We start from the raw sequence: 19,135 nt of genomic DNA on the forward strand, positions 1-19,135 counted from the left end.
TTGTCCTCTTGTTTTTGAGCCTCAAGGGCTCACATTTTCATCTGATGTTTAAATATTTGTTCTACAAATGAAAGCTAGGTTACTACAGACTTTTCTGACTGCAAGATCTATTAACACCAGATATCATGAGACTTGCAATGAAAAAGTTACAGGAGTTAGTAATATTGGCTCCAGAATGGACAGGGATTGTGAGCTTCAGGAAGTCTGTAAACGAGTAACAATTTCACAAATATAGCAGATATCATATGTGGTATAAGTTCTCCAAAGCCATGTGAGACAGCCCATTTATGTTAAGATAAAACCAGTTCAACTCTGCTGCTATTTGACCTGTTGCTCTCACATTCTTTCACTGTTTAGGGATCATTCAGATGTAGGCTAGCGAACTAGATGCATCTATTGGCGGGCAGTTATTTTGGGCAGAGGCCCACTTACTGAGTTTTGGCAAGCCATCAAGGGCCACATGACAGGCACCCAGGGTCAGATAAATATTAATTTTCTAATTTTTGTAGGGGCCCTGCAGGCTGGATAGGACAGCCTAGCGGGCCGCATCCGGCCCACATTTTGCCCACCCCAATCTATTGCATGACTCCAAATTTTCATTGGTTGCCTTAGAGAAAAATGCTGTAAAGATGAATACCATGAAAGTTACTGGGTTCTGTAGAACTGACCAAAACCCTTTCAGATTGCACCTTCACATCTAAAATGAGCTGTATTTAGCTCAGGAATTTTGTGGAGGGATGGAAAATGGGAGAAAAATGTAGAGGTCTACCAGTCTGGAGGCCTGCACAGATCGGTGATCCATAGATGACCTGGGTGATGAATGATGGTTATGTAAGCGTAGGTTTGCTATATCAATGCGTATTGTTACTTATGTATTATTAGTTATTATTTACTTATTACATACTCTAACAGACTGGGATGGGGTTCATAATGAGCTCTTTGCCAGTTCGGGGTTCTTCCAAGAAAAACAGCCATTTCAGCTGGCTTTGAGCCCCTTTGTGCAACCTGGAGGGTCAGGGCAAGTCTTTGATCCACCAAAATTAGTAATGAAATGCTAGGTTTTAGTTAGCCTGCCTGTGGAATCTTACATCAGGGATTATTAGACTCTATAGAAGGATTTATAAAAGCTACAAAAAGGTTATCAGGAGGTCTTATTGAAAGTATTGAAGAGCCATAAAACATACCTAGTATCTGAACTGCTTGCAGAGCAAATATCCAGTTAAATTGTTCCCAGTTACATGTGGGTATCAAGAAGCAATGCTAATGCTGCCACCCCCTGGTGGAGAGGAGAATTTTTTTAAGTGTCAATTTTTAACTGAGCTGTTGTCACAAAAAAAGCCTAGCCAGAGACATGGAAATATTCAGAAATTCAAGAGCAAGTCAGGGCAGAATATATGTTTTTTCACAGCAAACGAGATCTGCGTGATTCATCAGAATGAGAAGGTGGTGGCTTTAGATGCATGGGAGTTGGTTCAAATCTAGAACTCTGTGTCTAATAAAAATAAAAATAAAATAAAAGCTACTGGTTCCCATCATTCTAGTTGGAATACAAAGAAGATAATTGCATTGTTCTCTGCTTCAGAATACTGATTGCCATGTCTACTGACTACTTATGTAACAAGGCTCTTTAATGTTAAGAGCCTGTATATTAGCTAAGCATATAACTGCCTATAGCATGCTGAACAACAAGCTAAGAAATGCACATCAGTAAGCACCTGATATGGAAGGGACTTATCCAAACCAGGTGATATTGCCTCTTGTTGTGGGGTTTACAAACGCTGAGAATTGGAAGCAAATTAAATGCTTAGCTTTATCTCTGGTGAATCTGCATTTTGCCACCACAATGCTTTTTTATTTTGGAGGCAGATTGGAGAGGCTGCAAGCTGGGTAGGCCACTCTTTCCTTTCAGAGTGGATCTGACGATCTATTGTAGACTTGGTATTTGGGGTACTTTGTTGACAAGCAGCTCAGATTGGAGAGATCCATTAAGCAGCTATAACTGTGAATATGACAATCAATTGAATCAAGTGAATCAGAACCTGCACTTTTGGATCTCCAAGGTGAACGCAAGAGGTCACAAAACTCTGTCACAAAACTTTCTAAAGAAAAACTCAGTCAGCAACAGTTTAGAGCTGTATCAAAAATGTTCCGATCATTCCTTTTCACCTGGAGTCTTTTGCTCAATATGTCTTAAGTCCTTAGGGTGGGGGAAATCTTGGTCTTATTTTCATTGTAGTTGTGGCTGTGAGCCATCAATGTGCCATAGACATGAAAGAGGCATATGTAGGCTCATAATGTGTCAAATGAGGTATTTTCAACAGATATAGGGATTTATCTAGATTTTTGAATATCCATGTTTGAGAAAGATGACTTAAAAGTGGACAGAGTACAGAGGATGTCACCCTAAGATCATCAGGGGACTGCATAGCTTACCTTACAAGAGAGGACTTAGGACTCCTCTGTCCAATGAAAGTGGCTAGGAGGGCTGCTGTCTATAAATGCATCAGAAGGGTACACAGTGAAAATCCAACTTCTCAACTCTAAAAGAATTGATTCTGCACTGCAAAGTCATCAACTAGTTGATCCTGATTTACAAAGTCATATCATTATTCCCCTTGGGAAAGAGAAATGCATGAGATGCAAAGTACTACACAGTACTACAAAGTACTACACATGGTTCATTGTGGAGCTTCTGCTAAATTGTCCTTTGTAGAAGGTGAGGTTCATATCCATAGCTGTAATAGTATGAGGTTGTAGCAGAAACGGGAAAAACATACTATGAAAGAAAAAAGGTAGAACACAGAATCATAGACACAACTTCTCACCACAGAGCCCCCTTGTCTTGTCTTATTTATGAAAAAAAAAATGACTAAAGTTTTTTTTCAGTTTGGTTCCCACTTGGGATCCTATGGAAGACGCAGGTAGGCTCTCTTTAACCCCAGGTAAATCAAAATAAAAGCCAAATCCCAGGTGAGAATTTCTGCAAACTGGCAGCATCCTCTCCTGTGGACTACTTAAGGCAGGTTTCCAAGCTTCCTTGTAGTCCCTGAGCAGGCCCTAGCATGAAGTTCCTCCTAGCCTCACTAGGCAGGTGTATTATGAATCACTTTCTGGTTTACATAAGAGCAAAGGAAATGCTATACTGGGTCAGACCAATGGTCCATCTAGCCCAGCATCTTTCTCTCAACAGTGGCAGAAGTGGGTGCTATATAGGGAGAGCAGTGAACCACATATCTCTAAAGGGATTTGTCCCCTATTCAGTACACCCACACCCAGGATTCTCTAGAGTGATCTGTCCCCTTCCTGGCACCCACTATTCATTGTTTTGCAGACTAAATTCCTTGGCAAGCATGTTATTGGTGTCACATACTGTTTGCTTTTTCCTCCAGAACTGTCTGTATTAATAATGAGTAACCCACTTAGAAGTTATTTATGTAGAGCATGGTCCTCATGCTGCTGCCACAGATAAGCACTCTGTGCTATGAATGAGAGAGAAACAGCTTTCTGTAATGCACTGGTAAAAACCGTAGGACATCCCACAAGAAATCAGTCCCAGCACATTGATCAGTACAGCACCATTATGGACACCATTCCATGGGTTTGGCCTGAATAGGGCTTTACAGTGGGGCACTTCACCTGTGTTGTATTATCCCAAATTAAGCCAGCCCACTGTTAGGTCATTTGTGCAACAAAATCGTACCTTCTGAGTCATGACGATATTGAGAAGTACACCCCCTCAGGAGTGACCCTCACAGGAACTTAATACATTTGGCTGGGAGGGAATCACGAAGCCATCCAATTTTATTGCTAGGTCAGTCTGGAAAATGGCAGGAAAGAGAGAAAACCAACCCCTTAGCAGCGCCTCTTGCTTCAATTCCTTTCTTACTGGGCTTAAATGAAAACGCTTTCTCCAGCTGGGTAGATACCACCTGGCTATCACTGAAGGGGGTTAACCCCTTCCCTGCCTGCTCTTGCTTGAGATATATATACTTTATCACACAACAATGCAGCTTATCTGAGGCTAAAAGACTATCTGGTCTGGTTTCTGCAGACCTTGTTCCAAGCATGTAAACAGAAGGCAGGGTAGATGTTCACTTTATAGATTAACCAAAGTATGTGTGTGTATATCACAAGCTTTCATGTGCTGAAGATCACTTTATCAGATATTATGAAAAGACATACAGAAAGAGTATTAGACGGGGTGGGCAAAATGTGGACCGCAGGTCGGATGCAGCCCACCAGGCCATTCTATCCAGCTTGCAGGCCTCATAAAAGATTTAGTACATTAATATTTATCTGTCCCTGACTGCCTGTCATGTGGCTCCTGATGGCTTGCCAAAACTCAGTAAGCGGCCCTCTGCCCAAAATAATTGCCCACCCCTGGTATAAGAGGAGAAGGAAAGAGGGAAGGGAAAGGGGCCAGTGCTGGAAGAAACAAGCAAACAACCTGTAAACATATAGGAACAAAAGTGTCACAAAAGCAGATAATGGGATACCTAATCTAGGTTATGGGAAAAAAATCCATAGTTCCTGTTTAAATCATACCAAATACAATCCAGTCTGTGGATGATTTCTTGTTTTGCAATTTCCGGATGAAATTGTTTTTTAAAAGTTTGCTGTCTGAGACCACTCATCCTTCGGACGGTGATGGATTGTCCAAAGAAGTTAATGTGTTTTGCCACAGGATTGTGTGTCTCTCTGCAGCTCACATCAGAGCAGTGTTTGTTCATTATGTCACACACAGATTGCTCAGTGTGTCCAATGTAGACAGCAAAGGGACAGTGTAAGCAGGCAATGAACTATATGACATCGGTGGAGTTGCAAGTGAATGAACCCCAGATGTTATGCAGAGCCAGCTTCCCCATTCCATTTCTCCCCTTTCCACCTCTTTAGGTCAGTAGCAATTTGGCTGAGCACATATGGTTCAACAGCTCTTCTGAAAATGTCAGTTAAACACTAATCTGCTATCTGAGACTATTGCATTTCCCCTTGAAAACTCAGGAAATTTGAGTATAAATAAGCAGCTTTGCTGAAAAATCCCCTCACTGGCCAACCATAGCTTGAACCCTGCTTGGACTGAGCTGCAATGTAATTACATTTTACAACCTCAACATACTGGTACCTCTCAAATTCCAGCATTGGCATTATGCTCTTTCAGGTTCATCAGGTCTCTCAGTTCTGTCATCAGTTGGCTGGAGATGTGGAGGAAGGAGGAAAGAGTTGAGAATTCATCCTTCCCAAGAAACTACTATTTTTTAAACTGAGGTTTATTTTATCCTCAGGAGTCAGAGAGAAACTCAGTCTGTGCTGAGACTGCATCCTTACCCATAAGGCACAATTTTAAGCAAGCAGCTAGAATCATGTACATGTAACACCTCCAAACCAAGTATGTTCTCTGCCACAATTGACAAACTAAAGGTATCATAAGGGCCCTAGGGACAAGAAATTGAGACAGTCCGAACAACAGAGAGGGAGTTTAAATAGTTTTGGGGACAAAAACCATCCCCCATGTTTGTTTCTTCAGTAACTGTATGTAGGATATGCAGATGAGATGGTAGTGCCAAAAGGTTTTATCAGCAGGCCTTTTATTTAATTTATTGTATTGTATTTACTACTGGAGAGCATCCCAGGCTGATTAAGTGACAGTTTGATGTGTTCTAGCATCCAACCAGTAGAGGGAGCATTGAGATAAGAAGAAAAAGGAAGAAGACTAGGAGGAAGAGGAAACTAGACGTGGTTAAAGAAGTAAATTTGTCCGTAAAGTTTAAGTTTCTTTCCAGCTCTGAGTGTTTTTGGAACTGTTTAGATCAGAAGGACCTTCTTTCCACATTTCTTTTCTCAAGGGAATATTTGGGCTTGCTGCAGCATGAGATGAAATAGCCTTTCAGTTTGTCTTTCTTTTGACAGGGTAGTGGGAGGGTTTGCGGTCACCCTGGCCTATATAAAAGTACTGGTTTACATAAGCCTTTGCAGAACATATGGATGTTTTGCAAAATGCATCTCCTCTCTTCAGCTTTTTCTCATGGAGCACTGTGGAAAAGAAGATATAACCCTTCTATGTCTCGTTCTCTACTTTTTGGTGGCTCCAGAGCCTCACTTTGTTTGACTAAGCAGTGCTTTCCTAATCTTGGACTGTATTATTATCTTGGACTGTATTATTGTCCTCCTTCATTCAAGCTATTCTTGAATGCAGCTTAGCTTCCCTCCAGTGGTCCTTAAATGTCTCTTGCCAGCCCCATGGTACCAGACCTTCCCTAGCCTAGCCACGGCTCTGAATTCCATCTACTCTAACTCTTTGCAGCCTACACATAGTCATGACACCTCCACAATGCAGCCTTTGTGCAGCTACCCACTACAGCCCACCACTATGCCTCATTCTCATGGCAACTTCATCCCTCCCATATCCCAGGTTTCTGCTTTAGCTCTGTCCAGACCCTCTCCCCTAGTATAGTCCTAGTCCACATACCTGGCTGTAGCAAGGAGTTGAAAATCTAAGGGAGTTAAAGTTCCCAAGATTGTCCTAATGCATTTTTTACATCACCATATCGTGAGATAGAATTTCCTACCAACTTGATATGACACTTTTGTAACAGTCCCTATCAGCAAGGAATGCAAAGCTTTTCAAAGGATATGCTAGGGAACTGGGCTAGCACAGGGGTGTCCAACCTTTTTGAATGTGGGGCCGGAGCACGAACTTTTTATCATCCAGTGGGCTGGCAAGCCATATTCAAAGACCTCACAGGAAATGGTATCACATCAGAAAGTGATGTCACATGACCTTTGACACCAATGAAGTTGCAGGAAGTGACAATGAAATGGGTCTAACCAGTTCAAAACTCTTCCTCTATAGCATCCACTCGACCTGGAGGGAGGTGGGCAGTGGAGTCCCCCAGGGCTTGGTCCTCAGGCCCACACTATTCAATTTCTTTATCAGCGATTTGGACGAGGGGGTGAAAAGCACCCTGTTCAGATTTGCTGATGACACCTAGATTTGGGGTGAGGTGGGCACGCTAGAAGGGAGGGACAGAATACAGCTGGACCTGGACAGGTTACAGGGGTGGGCGTATGAGACTAGGATGGGATTCAATACTGACAAGTGCAGGGTGCTGCACTTCGGCAGGTAGAACCAGCAGCATACCTACAGGCTGGGGAACTCCTTTCTTGAAAGCATGAAGGGATCTTGGAGTCATTATTGATTCTCAAATGAACATGTGCTGCCAATGTGAGGATGTGGTCAGTAAGGTTAACCACACCTTGTCATGCAGCGAAATGGCATTTATAAAAAGGTAATGCATATGTTTTTTAGCAAGCCAACTGACAAGGGGTTTTTAAGGCTATAAAGAAAAGTCCTGGGCCAGAGCCTCACCCCAGGCAACATGCCGGCCGCGCCCACCAGGACCAGCCCAGCCTGCACCGAGCATCAACACGGAGCTCCGTGACTGAGAAAGATGGGACTGGCACTGGTAACGGGGCCCAGCGGAGTGAGCCAGATCAGCGGCAGGTGGAAGTGGGGACAAGTACAGACGGGTCCTTCCCCTGGAGAAGCGGTGCTTAGCTCACTTTTCTGTGCTTGGGAGCTGAGTAGGGCCCAGCGTGGCTGGGCTGGTGGAGCAGGGGGGGATGGGAGAGCCTGCGTGTGACCCACAGGCACTCACCTCAGAGAAGCTCTGCACTCGGCACTGTGCATGGCTCGTCCACAGAAAAGTGCTGGGCCACAGCCACCCCCTGCCGACACCCGGCCATGCCCGCGAGGACCAGCCTGGCTGGCACCAGGCACCGACACAGAGCTCTGTGACCACAGGAGCTGGGACCAGGACTGGCACTGCCCGCAGGCCCCGGTGGGGCGAGATGAAGCAGTGATGGATGGAAGCGGGTCCTTCCACAGGAGAAGCGCTGGTCAGTCCTGAGCGGCACATGGCTCCAACACCACTTTTCCTGGCCGGGCTCCTCTCATCAGCAGCAACATGTGGGAATTCAGCTTCAGCCGTGTGCTGCTTCAGATGGGACAGACCCGCCTGCGTTGGCACCAGCCAGCAGAAGTGGCAACGGAGCCATGTGCTGCTCGGGACTGACCAGCGCAGGTAGGGGTGATGTGGAAATCATGACATGGCAGAAGCACTTCATTTGTCATGGCCATGGGAGAAGCAGCAAAGGCAGCTAGTTCTCAACAGCAGCAAGGCACAGGCTCTATTATATACCTGTGAGAAAAAGACACAGATCAGCCTCCCGCTTAATACACTCTTGGCAGTCTGACAAAAATTCACCTTGGAGTCTTGCTAGACTAAATGCGCTTTCTTCTGCTGTCTTTACTTATGCTCCTTATTATGACCTAACTTTATTTTGCTTGCTCCAGTATTTTTCCTCATCGGGGGAAAGTGCAGCTGAGCCCCTGCTACTTCAGCTGGGCTCATCCTGTCCCAAGAGACTCATGGCTACTCCTCTTCCCACATGTACCGCGTCAGCAGCGTCAAGCTGACACGGTGCATGTGGGAAACTTGTCCCTTCCTCAGCCCTTCAGCAGCCGTTAAGAACGTTCTATGCAAACGTTCTTAACCCTATGTCTATGCAAATATTTATGGAAGAACACCAAGGTGTTTGGGAGTTATATAGGATCCTTTGAAATTCACAGCCCTAAATACATAACATTTAAGCCCACCTATTAGCTAGCTTTGCTCACCTCTGTAAAACAGGAGAGAAGAGAAAGGAGCCAGTTAGCAGTAGCCCCTGCAGACTTTCTAAAGTCTGCTACTATGCTAAGAAGTTTACATGATCCTAGGGGTACTGGGTCATATAAAAATTATTTTATTCCCTTGATCACCTTTCAATCCAGCCTATACAGAAACCAATTGGCTTCTACTTCATGCAGCTGGGCTTGGAAGAACTTAAAACTTCAGGAAGGGAAAAATGCATGTTGAAAGAAAGAAGCACAATTGCAAAATTAAAATAAAACAAAACAACACACACACATAGATACACAGACTGCATGGGGCAGATGAAGTACCTGAAACATATCCATATTTTTCACACACACACACAGACTGCATGGGGCAGATGAAGTACCTGAAACTGCTTTCCATTAATTTTTCAAAATTGGTTGTAATGAGGTTGGCAGTGTGCCTATAATCAGTTCACTGAGATCATAACACCCAAGTAACCATTTCCCCAAGCATTCCATAGGTGGTCACTTTTATAGAGGAATGGAAACTGCAATTCCAGGTGACCCTGGGCTGGTTGAGGACCCCCATCACATTCTGGGTGTGTTTTATAGTTATCTAGTAAAGATTAGGAGCCCTGAAAACAAACCGTTGCATAGGGTGCCCAAAAAGTAACCTTCAGTTTTGAAAACTGGATGCTCCCTCTCAACCAGCTCTTGAAATGCAAGAATGAGATGAGATTCTGTTTGTCCAGGAAGGGTGTTGGTCTGCCTCATGCTCTAGACTGAGATCTGTTTCTGGACTGCATGGTGTTCAGAGCAGTGGTTCTCAACCTTTCTTGTACCTGGACCCATTGGTAAACATTGATGGCCAGTACTTACCCAGTGAATAGTTTAAGTAGAAAACAGGCCCCTGGTCCTGCTGGTGCCTCTCACTCCCAACTGACAGCCTGCCCAGCCCTGCCGGTGCCCCTTACTCCCAACCCACTGTCCCCTGACCCCAGCCCCCCCAGTGTGGGGCATGGGAGGGCACTGCCCCTCCAGTTTTGTACACCCACAGTGGGCATAGCAGGGCTGCAGCCTGCCTGGCCCAGCACAAACAGAAGCTGCCTTTGCAACCCAGCGGCTGGGACTTGGTGCAGGAGAGCAGAGCCAGGTGGCTAGATTCATTGCTGCTGCTGCCAGCCGTGCCACCAGCAGCACAAGGAGCAACGAGAGAGGGAGCTGTGTTGCCTTCACTTTCTCCAGTGCCAGCTGCTTGGGCATCAGGCCAGGCCACTATGGCCTGGCTGCTCCTCCCCTCAAGCCAGAACTTCACCTTGGAGAGATGAGGTGGCAGGTAGTGTCACCTGTGCCCCCTGACACATCACCTATGCCCTCCTCTCCTCCTCATCCTGTAGACTTACTTGCAGGGACCTGTGGGAGCTGCTGTTCATGCCCCCTGCCTGCTTGCCCTCCTCCCACAACCAAGCAGCTCCTTGCAGGCTGGAACTCTGCCACCATGCAAGGGGAAGCCCACCATTTCCCACATTTTTCTCCTTTCAAGGATAATCCATTTTTAGTTTGTTGATCCATTTTTTAAAGTTGGTTTGCAACCCTTTCATATATTCTTGTGACCCACTTTTGCATCATGACCCACAAGGTAAGAAACACCGATTCAGAGAACACTCTTCCCCCTGGGATTATGCTTAGACATAGAAAGTAAAGGTTTCTGCAAGCTTCAGGGATATCTTTTAACAAAGCCTGTCTCACCATTTCTTTGGCCATCTCTCAGGGATATCTTCGTAACTCCCCATTTGGCATCTTCCGTTTTTAATCCTATACATTCAGAAATTCTACTATAGGCACAAGTATAACCACTTCAGCTAGTTCAAGAAAATGCTCTCACCGCCTGGTATCAAAATAATAAAGACCTCAAAAATAAAACTTTTTTCTGGTTTTCCTCTACATTTTCACATTATTGACCTGGATAGCAAACATCTTGGTGATAGGGCTATGGCTTTTTCTGCATCTTTTATATGAAGATACTGTTATTACCTAACAAAGTATCCTCTTCATTCTCCAATTCCTGCGCAAACTGCTTATTTGAAAGGTTTCTTTGACTTGTGCATATATATTCAAAAAAGACATATTCCTTACCAATAGCAGATTCAGCACCCTTTTGAAAGTGATGCCCCTTTGGAGCCATGATGTTCTTTAAATACTAGCAATGAATCCTCTCTGTTGCCTTTGGGAATTGTGATGAGGATCCCTGTGATCTCTCTTTCTACCTTGTACACAAGTGGTTCTCAGCCTTTTTAGATTTAAGGCACCCCTAATTAGACTGCAGCACCCTAGTTGAGAATCAGTGCTGTACATGATGGGTGCATCTACAAGGGCATAGCAATGCGAAGCAATAAAAATCAGGCACAGATCACATTGGAGTTTATTACTTCCAGGTGCATCTGGGACCACAGAACATCGAGCCAGGTCAGAGCAGACCTGGCTGGTGGGGGACCCCCAGGAGTCAGCCTGCCAGCCCAGGGCTGCTCCGACCTAGTTCAGCATGCTGTGGAGGGGCTAACTGAAGCACCTTTGTTCCCCACCCAGCCGGGTCAGTGTCTATACATGTGTTGCAGCTTACAAAGAAACGCCACAGCAGGTTAGTACTTGTATTTATAACTATTAATGTTAGTAATGTTGTATTTATAAGCACTAATTTGTAAGTACATAAGTATTTGTATTTATAAGTACTAATCTGCTGCAGAGTTTATGTTTTTGGTGGTCTAACAGGGTTGCATGCGATGCCGAGACATTTACTGCAGACTTAGTTAGATAACTCTGCAGTAAAACTGAGTAGAAGCATCCTAAATCAGGCAAAATTTGGTCCTAAATCATCTTATTTCCACAAGAAGGAAACCAATCAACATTACCTACATTCATAAACCAGGAGGTAGCAATAATGCTAAATTGTCATTGGATTTTACAAAGCAGATATTGGAAGAGAGGGGGGGGGTAGTCAACCTTATTAATAAGATATTTTTCCAGGGTCTTTATATACTCTAAACAAATGTCCCATTGCAATAAAAAGCTGAGATGACCAAAAGAACAACAGAAAGATATAGCAAAGGAAAAAGGTCAGCTGAGAGGTCAGCTCAAAGGAAAAAAAATATGGGCAACTTCCTCACTGGTAGACTAATTGCTAGGAAGAAAAGAAAACAACACAACATTATCTTGCATATCACACACCTGAAAAATAAGACATGCACCTTGTTTATAGGAAGGCAGAATGAAGGAAAAAAAATAAGATTTTTGCAGCTACAGCTGCATAGAGCAGGGCAGAGGCTAATCTTCATCTCTCTTACTTCCCTTTTTTACTTACTCAAAAGTTGAAACGGAGAGAACACCCTAAAGACTGGTTTTGTGAGCTAAAGCAGAGAGGAGTGATCAGGAGCAGCTAGCAGACAGCAAAATTGCCCCTAGAAAGGTTAGTTTGATTGGTGGAACTTTAAGACCATTATAAAAGGAGAGATGCTTGTTAATACCTGTGGAGTGAAGAACAAGCTATTAAATCAACAGCTGACTCCTTTAGTTACCTGAATAGAGATGCCACTGCTCCTGCTCAGTACAGCAGGAATCAAATCAGGGTGCTTCTATTCCAGGGAGAAAACCAGCTTCCCTACTTAAAAGATGCACCCCAATTTTGAGGGGATGACTTTGGGGGAAAAATGTACATGTGGTGTACAAATAAATACAGTACTTGTGCATGTGTATATGAAAAGTTAAGGTAAATGAATTACATTATTTGGTGAGAATGTTATTAGGGATGGTGGATCATGCAAATTCACATTATGGAAGGTGAAGTAAAGGATCTGCTTTTTTCCTGCATCTATTTATGGTTCTGCTGCTGAAATTCCTATCCTTGTTTTCCTAATTAAAATTTAAGTACTAGTAAAGATATTCTGGATTATATCACATTTATAGTTTGTAGAAAGAGGGAATCGTTAGTTGATACAACCTACATGATACTATTATATTCCTGCACCATTGATCATGTTCGGGAATAATTTCATGTATTTAGTAAACAGGAAATTCAGGAAGACAAGATACACACTTAGATGTAGCCAGACGCATTTAACAGTACTGCTATAGCTTTCTATCTTTTAGGTTTCATAAGCCAGGTAGTTAATATATATTCGGTGCAAAAAGAAATCTATTGATGCACTTAAGCAAGGAACTTTACTCATTCAATGGTTTCTTTTGGAACACTGGACATGCTTTATTTCAATTTTTCACAATTTATTTAAACATCTCACATATACAAAATAGGTACAATTTTTTTTTTTTGAGAAACGATGCTTCCTTTTTACCCATTGTAGAGGATGAAGATGATGAGATTTAAGAGCACCAACACCTGATTTTGAAGGAGGAGGACAAAGATGGGGGGGAAATGATCCACGTGCTTAATCTCAGGGGTGAGATGGGACAGTAAGTTGAGACAGATTTCAGAGAAACAATACAACTTAATACAGAAAAGTGGTATTTCAAATGCTGCTAGCACCATCAAAGTTCAAGTATTGGAAAGATACTCTGTAATACTGAATTTAGCACCTCTGCAGGAATGGAACTGAAAGCACCGCAGGTCATATGTAGAAGTACCTAAGGATGTGGATCACACTTTGCCTAGTGTATGAGGTAGTTTAAACCTTTGGAAGTTGTGGTTTTAAACTTCCTCTGTGGAAGATATTCAAAGGCCACAAGTGGTGCAAACTTTCATGATTTTTTATTTTGGTTTTTTTTTTCTTACAAAGGCTGACATTTTCCACAACAAGGTGTTAAAATCTTGAAAGGTTTCCGAGTCCTTTTGGGGCTGTATTAAATTGCATTGCACAATGCTCCAATCAATCCTTCTTCTCTTTCGCCCAGAGTTTAAGCAAGTAGATGAACAGAAGAAATGGAAGGAGTCAGCTTTCAGTACAAAAAAAAAAAAAAGAAATGGCAAAGAGAGAATATTTTTGGGGGATTTTAAGTTAGTTTTAGTTCGTTCATTTGAAACAGACTGGGCCAATGTCCAAACCGAATTCTTGATCAGCGCCACCAATGTCCAAAGGTGCAATGTCAAGGATGGGCAAGCGAGATGGTTTATTTGTTCTATATTCAATGACTGTTTTGCCCCATGCGTTGTTCTTTCTCTGTAAGATAAGATGTAAGAGTTAAACTAGTTAAAATGCTGCTTATACTCCCACTGATTATTCTAGATTTGATCTGTTTATTTCTGAAATGTTATGCATGTCATTCTGCTGCTACTGTTTGCTATTCAAATACAGATGCCCAACCCAATTACTCAGACTGTTCGTATACATGAAAGGCAAAAAGTAAATAAACATTCACACACACACACACCCCTTTTATATCCCCTCTCCCCCCCATGCACATACTTTCTCTCTCCAAGGAACCCAGAAGTGAGTAAAAGCAGCAGAATCAATGTTCTACCTTAAATATATGTCATGGGTATCAAAGCCTCAAACAGAGGACACTACCAAAGTAACTGGTCACTCATCCCCCTCCCCCCACAAGTGAGGGAAGCTGAAGACCAGGATCTCTGTGTCCCACCTGAAACAGCTAGTATGAAGCTGTTTGGATGTGGTTAGGCAGGGTATGAAGGAACAACAGATGTCAGAGTCAAGTCTGGTGGACCTGACTGATGAAAATGGACTGTTGATACTCCTTCAGCCTGCACCTGATTTTTATCTATGCTATTGCTTAGACAGCTACATGGAGATTGGGTCTGTGATACTAAGAATATTTTCAAACTTTTGGTTTCTTTGTACAGTGGAAGAGTGGTATTTCTGTTTCAGCCCTTGTGAACCCATGAAGAGGGCTGGGGATTTGACACCAAGTTATTTATCTTTAATATATGAAATTTAAAGTGACCAGCATTCCAAGGAGGAGGAGATTGATAATTTCATTCTATATTAAACATGCAATGGTGCCATTAAAGCAAACAAGGAATCCACGCTTTCAGTATTACTTACAGAGCAGCCATCTTTCAGAACACTGAAAGTGAATCTGCTGTTGCCTTCAGCTCGTAGTTCAACATCATTGGATCCCTGCAGTATTACAGACTTCTTAAGGTTGCCAGTTTCTTCATCCATGTATGCAATACTGTTCTTGCAGTGGTAGGTGATGTTCTGGGAGGCATGGTTGGCCAGCAGACGCATGAAGGCAAGTTGGGTAGCCATGTCCTTGGAAGTCACTCCTTCATCGTTATATTCAAACTACAAATAGTAGAAAAGAACTCCAATAAATGGGAGTTAAACTACAATCAATGAGATTGATTGTACAAAATACAGAATTGTCATGGTACTGTGGCAAGAATATTGTACACTCTTCACAGCACAAACAGGAAAGAAATTCACTTCAGTTTTCACTGTTCAAAACACTCACCTGGGTACCACCATTGATAATTTCACCAAACCACATGTGCTTCTTTTCCTTGGAGTTCTTGCTGACATACCAGTTCTTGGCAGGGATGTTTTCTGGATTAGCATGTATGCAAGTCTCGCCAGTGGAGAAGTCACAATACACTCTAATGGCATCCATAGTACAGCCCTGGTTGGGATCAATCCAGTAGAAACCTTTAATTGAAAGAAAAATGGTGAACAAAACAATTCTTTGAGTCTTACACTTTCATTCAGCTAGTATAATGATTACAGTATTCAACTGGCAACTAGACAACATGAGAAAAATCAGTACTTACAGATTAACCTTCAGAAGAAATAACTGTTACCCATTAGTCACGTAATCATTGGATAAGTTTGGGTAACAATGTGGAGACTGCACCAGACAGGGCACATCTACACATTGCCCTATGGCAACATAATGTGCTATGGCACTGCATGGTACACTACTGTGTGATCATCAGCTACACATGATCGCCAGCTATGTCACCATAGTGGCACACTCCCCAGATAAAGTGCACAGCTATAGCAATGTAACAGCAAAAATTTACCCACGCACCATGCGCGCAGCGCAATAACCACTTGTACTGCGCCATGCTTTAGTAGTTCCTTTTGGAAGTACTAAGGACCCATTGAACCAAAAGGAAGTACTAAAGCATGGCGACATGTAGACACGGCCACAGTGTGAATAGATAGATAAGTTCTTCAAGATCTTTTTGTCTAAATACTGTCATTAAAAAGACAGTCAGTATTGCATCACTGAAGAGTTTAATATCTACTGCCACTTCAGAGCATTAAAAGGTAAATTAATGTGCAAGGAGTTCTATAATCCACTAGACTTGAGTGGTACATGTGCCTTATGTGGCCCCTGGCACGGCTGTAAATTTCACCCTCAACAGACAGTACAGCTGCTACCAAATAACGCCTAAAGAAATAAATATTAACTTACCACTGGTCCATTCTGGGTGGCTGAGTCTCAGGTCACGGCAGGTGCGAGCTGGGTTCTTTCTGGAGCCTTCTGGGGTCAGGAGGGTCTCAATTTGGTTGTTCAATGTTTTCAGAGTGGCATCAACTTCATAGTCCTTGGGTCTGAGAACAGGCTGATCAGCCCGGTAGTATTCAAGATCATAGCCAACTTCGTATCCACCACCATTTGCACCAGGGGGACCAGGGAGACCAGGTGGGCCAGGTGGACCCTAAAGATGTTCAAAGTCAGAAGGCAAAGCACGTCCCATTATTAACTGTAGACATTTTGGGCACTATATGCATTCTGCCTCATTACTTACTCATATGAGTAGCCCTACTGAATTCACAATATTCTTAGCTCCGGTCTGAAGTAGCCAGTATGCGGCTGTTCTGTGATAGCAACTACTGTGTAGAGAACTGTAGAAGATGCAATGTTTAGGGCCACTATCTGTTTTATGTAAGTACCATATTTAACTTGACTAAAAAAAAACCAAAAACAAAAAACAAAAAACCACACAACACAAAAAAAAACACAAGGTTTCCCCTCCCTCACCAATCAGCATGGGGGGAAAAGCTCCTCTTCTTATATTTGTATAAAAGGAAACCTCATTACATACTTTGCCTATTGTTAAATTGCTGCTAAAAGCATCATGTGGTCAGTAATGGAAACAGACTACGAAGCTGACCAAATGTAGCCAACACTGAGCATAACTGTAAGACACATGGCCCATATGGGGCAAATATACCAAGGGGAATCTACCACAAGGATAGGTTAGTGTAATTTATCTGCATAAGAATATGGTAGTGCCCACTGCATTAAGTCCCCTTCAGTGTTGTCTCTTTTTAAAGTCATGATGAGCCACTACACTGAATACATTTTGACTTCCTCTTCACTCCCACAGCTTTGCTGTGCCTTTTTTTTTCCCCCCTCCTTTTCTTATTTCCAATGATTCCTGTGTCTTCATCAGCCTTAAATGCCTAGCAAACATCACCGAACAGGGCCCCAAACAGTTCACCCAGAATCCCTCTGTTCCCTGGTCTCTCAGCCTGTCACATATGATGTGTGGCCCCATCCTTCATGAGGTAGAGCCCAGCCAGGCAGCCCTGTATCTCATTGACATATACATTTTTGGAGGATCCCAGGACTCTAAGCAAGAGCACCTGGTTCCAGTCATGAGTGTGCGTGTGTGGGATGGGGGGGTATTTAGGACACAGATCCTTTGGTAGGGGTGTGCACCATCTGGAGTACACACATATACTGAGCAGTGCTGAGCTGTGGGGTTACTATGGTTTGAATGCTGTCGACTCTTGGGGCCCAGCTCAATGAATTATATGGTAAATCATGAGCCTTTTGTCTCTGAACTATCATCATACATAGCTGGCTAGGAGCAAGCATGACTAGGGGGCATCTGAACACCAACCCCTTTGGGCTTGTGGCCTGCACAATTTGGGGAGTATCTGAAGTCTCAGACTGATGGGTCTGGGAGGGAGAAGACTTGCCCAGTGGTAGAGCCACATAGACTTGAATGATTGAGCTCAACCTCATTCGCTTTGAAATTCAGAACTAAAAAAAAAAAGTAGATACAAAAGTGTTGCTTACAAGTGTGTTCATGGCATACCCATCTTAAAAACTTACAGAAGTTTCAAAAAAAAGGTAAAAATCAGTTCTGGATAAACTAAGTATATGGATACCCATAGTAATTTGCCTATATGCATATTACTACAGGCATGCTTATTTCAAAGTCAGTATTTTTATATTTGCCCCTCACTTGTGTGTTCAGGGTCTGACAGTAAGGGGTAGGGGGGAAAAGAGGCTATAGGGGGAAAAAGTTGGGGAGGCAGAAGGCAAGTAGGTCACCTGACCCCTACCCCTCAGATCTAATTTTTCCTGCTGTAGCTGTGGGAAGGGGGCAAATACAAGGCAAACCTCCAATAATTAGATTTTATTCCTGGAAAATGATAATGAATTTCTATGTAGAATTGGATTATACAGTTAAGGTCATCTCATATTCAAGTAAATACAATATTTGCTGACCACAAGCAGTAAGGATTCTGCAATTAGGCCCAAGTCAGGTATTCTTACTTAAAAACAATTTAAATACACAGCTACATGAGCCTCATTTCAGATCCATGTTTCATTTACATGAACATTTAAATGTTTGAATAGTGCATCAGAAATGTAAGCAAGGCCACCAGGAGCAGATGCTATGCTATATGACCAGATTATGAAACACTACTACTACTACTGCTACTTCTGTTGTTATCTTACATCAACAGAGCTTTGCAACTGAAGAAAAAAAAACCCTAATGAGCCATATTTTGCAGCAGGGGAAACTGAAATGTGAAACAGTTAAAATACTTGCCCAAGAGCACAAAGTATGTTACAGACAAAAGTAAATTTAGGACCCAGCTCTCCTTACACCTTGTTCTAAACCCTATTTTCTACATGCCCAAATGAGACAGTATTGCTTCTTAAGTAATTACCTGTAATGCCAGATGGTAACAAAGATTAATGTTTTAGTGGAAAAAAAATAGAATATAAAAACATTAAAAACGTGGGAATCTTCTATTGCGTCTTTTTAAAAGAAAGTAAACTTCAAACCAAACCCAAAGCATGGAGTGCCTAAGGTCACTGCTTGTAGCTTTGGTTTGTTTTAGTGAAAAAAGTTACACCTACCGCAGGACCTTGGCTACCCTGAGAACCACGCACACCAGCAGGTCCAATAGGGCCAGGGAGTCCATTGCGACCATCTTTGCCAGCAGGACCAGAAGGACCGGAAGGACCCTAAACAAGAACAATCACCACTTAATGAAACTGCCCAACAAGAAATAGGAATATACTTAAAAAATTACAAGTAGATGGAAACATTAGTGGACCTTTCCATTTTCTGAATGATCACAGAGGATTCATTAAAAGTCACATACCCTTGGGCCAGCAGGGCCAGTAGAACCCGGAGGACCTTGATCTCCATGTTGGCCCTGTTGGAAACAGAAAAATCATGCAATAATAGAAAGCAAAAACAAAAAACTGGTGACAACCGTATGAATCATTCAAGTAAAGATTTGTAGTTAGCAA

The 19,135-nt window shown here is 42.8% G+C and overlaps 1 protein-coding gene across 1 annotated transcript in view; it reads right to left on the minus strand.

Moving 5' to 3' along the window:
- Positions 1-12,886: 12,886 nt before the first annotated feature.
- The window catches only part of COL1A2 (collagen type I alpha 2 chain), a 48,707-nt gene continuing 42,458 nt past the window's right edge, over positions 12,887-19,135 (minus strand). The window contains exons 46-51 of the mRNA XM_090049806.1: positions 18,985-19,038; positions 18,737-18,844; positions 16,043-16,289; positions 15,080-15,270; positions 14,668-14,910; positions 12,887-13,824 (exon numbers count right to left, since the gene is read on the minus strand). Of these exons, the coding sequence (XP_089905932.1) occupies positions 13,678-13,824; positions 14,668-14,910; positions 15,080-15,270; positions 16,043-16,289; positions 18,737-18,844; positions 18,985-19,038 (990 nt within the window). The 3' untranslated portion in view covers positions 12,887-13,677. The remainder of the gene's footprint in view (positions 13,825-14,667; positions 14,911-15,079; positions 15,271-16,042; positions 16,290-18,736; positions 18,845-18,984; positions 19,039-19,135) is intronic.

The sequence above is a fragment of the Crocodylus siamensis genome, chromosome 5, assembly GCF_052110815.1.
Source record: "Crocodylus siamensis isolate JL-2025a chromosome 5, ASM5211081v1, whole genome shotgun sequence".
NCBI lineage: Eukaryota > Metazoa > Chordata > Crocodylia > Crocodylidae > Crocodylus > Crocodylus siamensis.